The 10,184-nt window shown below is 50.0% G+C and overlaps 3 protein-coding genes across 3 annotated transcripts; all 3 read left to right on the forward strand.

Annotated features, from left to right (window-relative positions):
* Nucleotides 1–1,942: 1,942 nt before the first annotated feature.
* LOC102037081 (feather beta keratin-like) lies at nt 1,943–2,287 on the forward strand. Its single transcript, XM_005431192.1, has one exon. The coding sequence runs from the start codon at nt 1,943–1,945 to the stop codon at nt 2,285–2,287; it is 345 nt and encodes a 114-aa protein (XP_005431249.1).
* Nucleotides 2,288–5,348: 3,061 nt separating this feature from the next.
* Nucleotides 5,349–5,742, forward strand: LOC102038262 (feather beta keratin-like). The gene has a single exon (XM_005431199.2). It carries the CDS (start codon nt 5,398–5,400, stop codon nt 5,740–5,742), a length of 345 nt encoding a protein of 114 aa, XP_005431256.1. The 5' UTR covers nt 5,349–5,397.
* Nucleotides 5,743–7,934: 2,192 nt separating this feature from the next.
* Nucleotides 7,935–8,326, forward strand: LOC115949142 (feather beta keratin-like). The gene has a single exon (XM_031065492.1). The coding sequence runs from the start codon at nt 7,985–7,987 to the stop codon at nt 8,324–8,326; it is 342 nt and encodes a 113-aa protein (XP_030921352.1). The 5' UTR covers nt 7,935–7,984.
* Nucleotides 8,327–10,184: the final 1,858 nt, after the last annotated feature.

The raw sequence follows: 10,184 nt of genomic DNA on the forward strand, positions 1-10,184 counted from the left end.
TGAGGAGAAGTGTGTGAGGGAGAGAGGCTCTGGGCCGGCTTTTATGCTGGTTGTGGAGGGGTGGGACAGCCTTGTCCCATGGCCTTGGGGCATTTTTGAGGCAGCAGTTCTTGGCTGGCCCAGCCTGGTGAGTCATGAGGGAGTGTTCTTCTTCATCCATTTCTACAATTTCATGTCCTGCTCTTGAAGCTGTGTCCATCTGACCTTGGCAGCAGCTTCTAATTGGGAATTGGTATTTGGGAGTATTTGACTGTTCCGTGTGTGTCAGGGAGGGGTGAATAAACAGCCACAGCCCAGGAGATTTGCAATGTCATCAGTGAGGTCATCTTGTGGCAGTTGTGTTCTGTGGTTTGTGGGTGCCTTGTGAAGACTGGGACTCTGTTCTGTGCTGCTGGATGTCCATCAGTCATTGAGTTGCACCCAGGAATGCTGAGGAAGCTGCTGATGTCCTGGGTACGTCACTCTGGAAGAGCTTGGAAAGTTTCCAGTGCCTGAAAGCCCTTCATGATAGAGGAAAGAAAGCAGTTCCATTCTGTGTTTTCAATGACATCAAGAAAGAGGAAATCCAGGGCTGAACTTGTTCCATTCTACTTGTATTTTGAAATTTACACAATTTACACAACAACATACTCTGTCATTCAAAGTGTATTCCTTGACCTTATTCAGGAATCCAATAAACAACAAACGGGGCCCGATCGCTTTTTTCCAGGCTGCTCTGTGACATCAATTCCTTTTTTCCGCATTCAAGCCACAAGTTTTCATAACTTATAATTAGTAAGTCTTGATGTGTTGTTCCTATGAGCAAAACCCAATAATTACTAACGGACAGCCAGTAAGGACCTCTTTCCTTTTGTGTCATGGAGCAGTTGTTACTCTGTGGAATTGTGCAATTCCATGTTCTGCTCCTGAGGCCATCTCCATCTGACCTTGGTGGTAGGTTTAAGTTGCAAAAATTAGAGACCAAGATCTTGTTGATTGTGAGTGTCATGACTCGTGGATGATTCAACCACAGCTTAGGAGATTTGGGGGGACATCGCTGAGGTCATTCCATGGCATATTCACAACATGTCCCATTTGTATTTTTGCTTCCTTCCTGAAAGAAATTCCAGCTCTCTCAGCTTCTCATCTAAAGGATCCTCCACTCCCATCAGTTTCATGGTCTCCCTGCACTGCTCTTGGCCAACCACATCCATGGCCTTGTTTCACTGAGAAGCCCCAACAGTGGTGTGGAACAGGATGTTCAACTCCCTTAACCTGCCTGTATTTCTTTTCCTAATCCTGTCCAAGTAACTGCTGGAGCTTTTCACATCCAAGGTTACATGGCCAACTCATGGCACATTTATGAAATTTCAGCCCAGAGCAGTGACCATACCCCAGGCTGCAGAGAAGTAGATTTGGACAGAAGGAATGGCTGGGGGTTAGGTGAAGACATGAAATAACACCCAAATTCCTGTAGGCTTTGTTTGCCCCTCCAACATTCAAAACAAAACCAGTACCAATCCATTGGCCACTATTTCTCCCAAATGAAATATACAGTCAAGGTCAAATGGACACAGACTCAAGGGAAGAACACAGAACTGCAGAATATCAGGAAAGAAAACACTCCTCACCTCATGACTCACCAGGCTGGGTAAGGCAAGAGCTGCTGCCTCAAAATGTCCCGCCCCTCCAGGACCAGCATAAAAGCTGGCCCAGAGCCTCTCTCCCTCACACACTTCTCCTCAAGCCTTCTTCTGTGCAGCCAAAAGGTGAGTCCCAAGCCCCTGACCCTCCTGCTCCTGCACCCCTGGTCCCTCTCTTCCAGCATGTTCAGCTCCAGCCTCATCAGCCCTCACGTCTCCCCACACACCCACAACAGCCTCCACAATCCCTCTCCCCCCTGCATCATCGCCCCTGCCCTGCCTCACCCCTCTCTCTTCCAGGCACCCTCCACACCACACCCATGGCCTGCAACAGCCTCTGCAGTCCCTGCGGACCCACCCCGCTGGCCAACAGCTGCAATGAGCCCTGTGCCCTGCAATGCCAGGATTCCCATGTCATCATCAACCCTTCCCCTGTGCTGGTCACCCTGCCAGGACCCATCATGACCTCCTTCCCCCAGAACACCGCCGTTGGATCCACCTCCTCCGCTGCCGTGGGCACTGAGCTCAGTGTGCAGGGACAGCCCCAGCCCATCTCTGGGGGATTTGGTGGCTTTGGCTATGGCCTTGGCTATGGCCGTGGGTTTGGCTATGGCCTGGGAGGCCTGGGCTGCTATGGCAGAAGGGGCTATGGCTCCATCTGCTAAGGGCCCTCAGCACCACCCCTGACACCACCAGCCTGGGCTCTGCAAAAACTCCTGCAAGCCAATCTCCTTGGCTGATGGTCACTCTACTTGCACCTTACACTCAATCCCTTTCATTTTTTTTCTCCTGCCTCTTCATTCCTTTGCCTCAATAAACATTTCCTGCATCAAAACCTGAGATGCCTCCTGTTCTTTTTTAATTCCAGTTGTCTCACATCCTCACTGAGTACATTCCACAGATCAATGGGACATTGGGGTACATGGAATAGACCAAAAACACCTTCCCTCACAAATATGTCAAAATAACCAATAACAGAGTCTGGCATGGGAAGCAGAGGAGGGAACACCTCCAGAATCTGTCACACACACCTCAGATGATACACGAAAGCCTTGGCCACATTCATGCTCTCCTGGGTACAGCTCTGGTAAAGCCTTTCCATGCCAGTGAACACTTGACAAACTCTTTCCAGCAAGTCTCTTGAACTCTTGCAGCAAACTGAGGAAATACATCAACACTCTGCCAGGAAATCTGGAATGCAAGTGCTTCAACTCCCCTGCTACAGCAGAGCCAGAAAGAGCAGGATTTCCAGCACTATGGACAGTTCAGCATTCAATCTCTCATGACAGACACTCCAACACCTCTTCCACGCTGTGGCCACACTCACAATGAAAGATTCTTGTATTCTTTGCCTGGGGAATTCAATTTTTTTTCACTTGTGCCCTTGCTCTCTTGCCCTGCACATGAGCACTGCTGTGAACAGCTGGGCTCCTTCACTTCAATTCACTTCACTCCTTCACTCCTTCACTTCACTCATTCCCTGCCCATCAGGGATTTGCACACACTGATGACACCCCCCCATCAATCCTTGTCCACTGTGAGTCCCAGCTGTCTCAGACCATCCTCTAGGAATGATTCTCCAACCCCTTTGGAGTCTTGTTGTCCTGAACTGGTCTGGGTTCACAAAATCTGATTCGTTTTCACACTTGGGAGCCCAGGACTGCCCACAACACCTTACGTGGGATCTCACCAGTGCTGAGCAGACAGATGATTTCTCTCTGTTTGGTCATACACTTTTCCCAATCTTTACCTGGACACTTGGGTTTCCTTTTCCCACACAGGGACACCTGCTGTCCCATTTCTTTGCAACCCCAACCACAAAACAAAGGCTTTTTCATAGAAGAAAACAATTGTTCTGACTGATACCCAGGCATTCCTTCTTATCTGGGTTGACTCTTCCCAACAAACAGCCCTTGGCAGAACCCCATTCTGCCCTGGCAGAACTCCATCAGATGTCCAGCACCTCTCAGGTTTTCTGTGTTGGTCCAATGGATCCAATTCCTGGCCTACAGCACTGGGGGCTTGTTGCCATCTGGACTTTGGGACCCTGTCCACAAGCCTCTCGGTCCAGCCCTTCGGACCTTTCTCAGATATCCACACTGGGCACTGACACAACCTGGACTTGCCTGGGTTGGTTTTGAGGATCATGCAATGCTCGCCCTCCAACAATCCTGGGCAGCCTCCAAATCCTCCTTCTGACAATCACAAGTGGCCTCATGTTTTGGCACACAGTCCATGTAAAAATTCAAAAGGCTCCAGATATAAAAAACTTAAAAATAAGAGGAGCACCAAGACACCCACAGAGCACAGTCTACAGGAAAATTAAGGTTTAATGTCAGGCTTAGCCAGGTGGGATCAATGTGGGGAGGGATGAAATGTGAGGGAAGGGGCAACACCTCCAGCACAGCTGCAAATTCCAAAGCAGCCTGAGAAGGTTGGGAGGGAATGGGGACCCTCGTCAAAACACATCCACAAACCACAGCACATGAATATCACACAGTGACCTCACTGATGACACACCACCACTCCAATGCTTTGGTTGTTTATTCCACCCTCCCTGACATGAACCCTCCATGCACATCCTCCCAAATACCCACACACACTTAAAAGCAGCTGCCATGGTGAGAAGGAAAAGGAGTCAAGAGCAGGACATGGAATCATAGAATTCCATAAAGAAACACCCACATCATGACAGAAAAGGAAAAATGAGTTTGCTGAGCGTCAGTTAGTAAATTTTGTCTTTTGCTCACAGGAACAAAATATAAAGACTTACAGGTTATACCTCATGCTTCAATGTGGAATAAATGAAGTCATGTCACAGCACAAGCTGGAGAAAAAAAATCAGGCCAGGTTTACTGATTGTTTTTTTTTAATTTCTGAATGAGGTCAAGACATAGACTTTAGTTGGTTGAGTCTCATGTAAATTGATTTACTCAATGTTGGTTGAGTGTCATGTAAAGTTGAGAATTCCAAATGGACCTGAAAAATGGAACAAGTTCAGCCTGAACAGCCTCTCCTTTTCCAAATGCTGTCACTTCAGCCCACTGAAGACACAAGGGGATGAGCTGCCTTTCATCCATCAGAAACTGCTCCTAGGTATGAGGACCTTTCCAAGTTATTGCAGAGTGACCTTCTGAGGACATCAGCAGCTCCCTCAGCATTCCTGGGTGCAACACAATGACTGATGGACACCCAGTGGCACAGAATAGGGGCCCAGTCATCAGAAAGAACCCACAAACCACAGCACATCAGAGTCACAAAATTACCTTACTTGATGACATTGCAGTTCTCTGCGGTTCTGGTTGTTTATTCATTCCTCCCTGACACACACTGAACAATCAAATCCTCCCAAATACCAACTCTCCCCTTTAAGTGGCCACCAAAGTCAGATGGACACAGCCTCAAGGGAAAGACACAGAATTGCAGAATTGCATAAAGGAAAACAATCCCCACCTCAGGACTCACCAGCCAAGAGCTGCAGCCTGCAAAATGCCCAAGGCCATGGGACAAGGCTGTCCCGCCCCTCCAGCACCAGCATAAAAGCCGGCCCAGAGCCTCTCTCCCTCTCACACTTCTCCTCACGCCTTCACCTCCTGCTACTGCAGACTACCAGGTGAGTCTCAAGCCTTGACCAGCCTCAGCAGCCCTCACACTTCCCCACAGCTTCACAACAGCCTCCACACTCCCTCTCTATCCTACATCACCACCCCTCACACCCCAATTCCTCGGCTCTCCCTCACCCCTCTGTCTTCCAGGTACTCTCCACACCACACCCATGGCCTGCAACAGCCTCTGCCGTCCCTGCGGACCCACCCCGCTGGCCAACAGCTGCAACGAGCCCTGTGCCCTGCAATGCCAGGATTCCCACGTCATCATCAACCCTTCCCCTGTGCTGGTCACCCTGCCGGGACCCATCATGACCTCCTTCCCCCAGAACACTGCCGTCGGATCCACCTCCTCCGCTGCTGTGGGCACTGAGCTCAGTGTGCAGGGACAGCCCATCTCTGGGGGATTTAGCTTTGGTGGCTTTGGCTATGGCCTTGGCTATGGCCGTGGATTTGGCTACGGCCTGGGAGGCCTGGGCTGCTATGGCGGAAGGGGCTATGGCTCCATCTGCTAAGGACTGGTTCACCACCTTGGGGCTCCTGCAACAACTCCTGCAAACAAAGCACCTTGGCTGATGGCTGCCCTACTTGCAACTTGCACGAGATGCCTTCCATCTTTTTCTCCTTTGCCTTCAGTCTTTTCCCTCAATAAAGTTTTCTTGCATCAAAGCCTGAGAAGTCTCCTCCTCTTTTGGATTTCAAATTGTCTCACATCCTCACTCAGCACAGTGTAAGGCCTTAACAGGCTGTTGGCATAGGGGGAAAAGGGCTGGAACACCTTTCTTAGCACATACGTTCCCACCAGCAATCACAAGAATTGCCCAGGAAGCAGGGTTGAAGTGTGATCTTCCAGAATGCGTCACAAGCCCATCACCTGCTATACCTACAGCTTTGACACACCAATCATGGCTCTGAAAAAGTTACTACATGCCAGTAGACACTTAACAAACTCTCTTCCCCAGCTGGATCCTCAAACCCTCCCTGTAAACAGTCACAAAATCATACATTTTGGGAGGAACACTGGAGAGCAAGAGCTTCATTCCCTTCTGCTCTAGTCAGACCAACAAGCGCAGGAATTCCAGGACCATGGGCAGTTCCATTTCTGGATCTCCCAGGACAGACTCCTACATCTTTTCCATTTTGTGACAACCCTCACACTGAAACATGCTTCTCTTCCTTGCCCATGGAGTTACATCTGCTTTCACTTGTGTCTTTGCCCTGTTATCCTCCACATGTGCACTGCTGAGGCTGGCTATGATCCCTCATCTTCATTCCCTGCCATCAGGGATTTGCCCTCACTGATGACAAGCTTCTCTCCATCCTTGTCTCTGGGAGTCACAGATCCCTCATTCTCATCTGTGAAGGATCTCCCAGCCCCTTTAGAACCTTGTTGGCCACAAAGTGGTTTTGTTTCTAAGTTCATGATTATCTTCCACTGGGGAGCCCAGAACTGCCCAAACCACACCACATGGGACCCAGTTAGTGCTCTAAAGAGAGGATGGGCCGCCTCTCCCAACTTCATGGCAAGAATTGTCTGAAATCTATCTTAGACACCTTTTCAACTAAAGCTTCATTGAGATCTTGTGTTCTCTTTGTTCTCCACCAGCACTACAGGGTCCTGCTCAGCAAAGCTCCTTTCCAGATTCTCAGACCAGGGCCAAGTGCCATTCCTGCCGAGATGCAGAACTTCTCATTTCCTGCTCTTGAAATGCAGGACATTCCTTTTACCCTGTCTCCAGATCCCTCTGACCAGTGGCAGAACCAAGTAGTGCCTCAGCCACCCTATCATCTGGCAGCTTGCTGAAGGGGCAACTCTCCAACTGCTCACATGGAACAGAAGACTCCAGGTGCGCACACCTGGCACAGATACAAAGCCCAGACCAGCCTGACACACCTGAGATAATTTGGGGCCCCGCTTCCCAACACACCCACAAACCCAAAACCATGAGTTCCATGGGATGATGTCACTGATGACACCTCACCTCTACATAATATTGTTCACATCTTCAGTCCCCTTTGACATGCCCCATCAACAGCAGCCTTTGGTTTCAAATACTCACACTTTAAAGGAGGAATGACCGCAATGGAAGGGGCAGCTCCTCATGCACTGCACAGCTGCAAATCCCACACCAGCCATACAGGGCTGGGAGGGAATGGAGCCCCTCTTCACAACACACCCACAAATTAAACCACACAAGTGCCACAAAATGACCTCACTGATGACACCCATAGTTTTCTGAGGCTTTTTTTCTACATATTCTGGTGTCTCTGACACACATTTTCCATGCCAATGCTCCCAAATACCAACTCTCACTTTAATGATGCCGCCAAGGTTGGATGGACAAGGTCTCCTTAGAGCAAGACATGACACCACGGCATAGTTGTGGGGAGGAAAACGCTCCTCGCATCATAGCTTGCCAGGCTGGGCCTGGCAGAACCTGTAACCTGCAAAATGCCCCAAGGCCATGGGACAAGGCTGTCCCACCCCTACAGAACCAGCATAAAAGCCGACCCAGAGCCTCTCTCCCTCACAAGCTCCTCCCGACTCCTTCTACTCCTGTTGCTGCCAACAACCAGGTGAGACTCAAGCCCTTGACCCTCCTGCTCCTGCACCCCTGGCCCCTCTCTTTCAGCACGCTCAGCCCCAGCCTCCACACCCCTACAACAGCCTCCACATTTCTTCATCCCTCAGACTCCCACACCCCTGCCCTGCCTCACCCCCCTCTCTCTCTTCCAGGCACCCTCCACACCACACCCATGGCCTGCAACAGCCTCTGCCGTCCCTGCGGACCCACCCCGCTGGCCAACAGCTGCAATGAGCCCTGTGCCCTGCAATGCCAGGATTCCCGCGTCATCATCGACCCTTCCCCTGTGCTGGTCACCCTGCCAGGACCCATCATGACCTCCTTCCCCCAGAACACTGCCGTCGGATCCACCTCCTCTGCTGCTCTGGGCACTGAGCTCAATGTGCAGGGACAGCCCATCTCTGGGGGATTTGGCTTTGGCCTTGGCTACGGCCTTGGCTATGGCCGTGGGTTTGGCTATGGGCTGGGAGGCCTGGGCTGCTATGGCGGAAGGGGCTATGGCTCCATCTGCTAAAGGCACCACCTTGAGGTTCTGGCATCAGCTCCTGCAAGAAAAGCACCTCAGCTGATGATCTTCCTACTTGTGCTTCACACTGGATCACTTCTGTTTCTTTCTCCTGTCTTTTCATTCTTTTACCTCAATAAAGTTTTCCTGCATCAGAGCCTGACATGTCTCCTCATCTTTGTAAATTCCAGTGGTCTCACATCCTCAGCTCACACAGTGTCAGACAGGACATTGGAGTGAACAGAAAAGGGGCACAGCATATTTCTTAGTAAATATGTCACCACTATTAACAACCATGACTGGCACAGGAAGCAAAGGACTGGGAGGACTTTCCAGGACATGGCACAAGCCCATCACCTGCTACACCAGTCTTTTGACACATTAATGGTCTCCTGAGCACAGCTCTGGTAGAGTGTCTCCATGCCAGGACACACTTTACAAACTCTCTTCCCAGCAGAACTCTTGAACCCTCTCAGCAGAGTCACAAAATCATCCACTTTGGGCAGGAACTCTGGGATACAAGTGTTTCATTCCCCTCAGCTCAACAAAGACAAACAAGTATGGGGTTTCCAGGACCATGGACAGTTCAGGTTTTGCTCTCCCAGGACAGTGAGTCCACCATGTCTTCCGTTCTCTGTCCACCCTCACATTGAAAAATTCTTCCCTTCTTTGCCCATGGAATTCCATCTGGTTTCACCTGTGCCCTTGCCCTCGTTTCCTGCATGGTTGCTCTACTGTGGATAAACGGACTCCCTCGACTTAATTTCCTGCCATCTGGGATTTCCATACATTGATGACACCCCACTGTCCATCCTTGTCTCCTGAAGCCCCAGCTCTCCCAGCCTCTCTTCTATGACAGATTCTCCAGCCCTTTCAGTATGTTGGTTGTCCTGCATTTTTGTGAATTAAATTTCCCTAATAGGAAACTAAACCTCCACTAGGGAAACTAAAGTTCATTGCCTCTTCTCCACAGCTTGGTGAAAGGGAGACAAGACTGGTGTTAAAAAATTTCCATTCAGACAATTTCAGAGAGCAATAAGGTCAATCCTCTTCCTCTGAAAATTGAACATCCCCAGTTTTTTCAGCTTCTCCTCACCTGTCTTGTTCTCCTAATCCTTCAGCTGCTTTCTTTCCCATGTGTCAGTCAGAACCTGGCACTGTGACCCCACAAGGTGACCTTGCTGAGCCCAGTTAAGATGACTGCTATGGATCAACCAGCACTGGACTTTGGGGAGCTTGGGTGACCTTCATAAATCTCAGGAATTGCTTTCCCATCTCCGTCGAGAAAGGCCTCGCATATAGACTGGGCAGGAGAGATGGAGCCAAGGCAGGCAGTAATGCACTGGAAGGAGCAGCCCCTCAGCCCCAGAACACCTGCAAAGCCCAGACCAGCCTGACATGGCTGGCAGGGAATGGGGCCCCCTCTTCACAACATGCACAAAAACCACAGCACACCAGTATCACAGGGTGACATCAGCGATGACACTCCACCTCTCCCAAGCTTTGGGAATGTCTTCACACCACCCTGACATGCACCAACAACACCAGTCTTTAACCTCTAATAATTGCATTTAAAAGCTGCCGCCAAGGTCAGATGGACACAGACTCAAGAGAAGGACATGGAATAACAGAATTCCAAAAACCAACACCTGCACTGTCGTGGGTTTACAAGAAGCAAGTTTTCTGAGAATAGAGTAGCCAGAGGCCAATAAGTGTTCAAATTTTAAATTGACACCAAGCTTAGCCACTGAAAGTGGATGCGCCTCTGAGAACATAGGGGTTAGAAGCAGAGCACTCCTTTAAGCTCCTTCTTTAATTTCTGGCCAGCAAAGAGGCAAGGCCTCCCCTGCCCGGCTTTGAGCTGGGC

The sequence above is a fragment of the Geospiza fortis genome, unplaced genomic scaffold (genome assembly GCF_000277835.1).
Source record: "Geospiza fortis unplaced genomic scaffold, GeoFor_1.0 scaffold667, whole genome shotgun sequence".
NCBI classification, from domain to species: Eukaryota; Metazoa; Chordata; class Aves; order Passeriformes; family Thraupidae; genus Geospiza; species Geospiza fortis.

Bases quoted from the DNA above. Each gene is read 5' to 3' on its own strand.
- LOC102037081 (XM_005431192.1), top strand. From the start codon at position 1,943: ATGGCCTGCAACAGCCTCTGCAGTCCCTGCGGACCCACCCCGCTGGCC.
- LOC102038262 (XM_005431199.2), top strand. From the start codon at position 5,398: ATGGCCTGCAACAGCCTCTGCCGTCCCTGCGGACCCACCCCGCTGGCC.
- LOC115949142 (XM_031065492.1), top strand. From the start codon at position 7,985: ATGGCCTGCAACAGCCTCTGCCGTCCCTGCGGACCCACCCCGCTGGCC.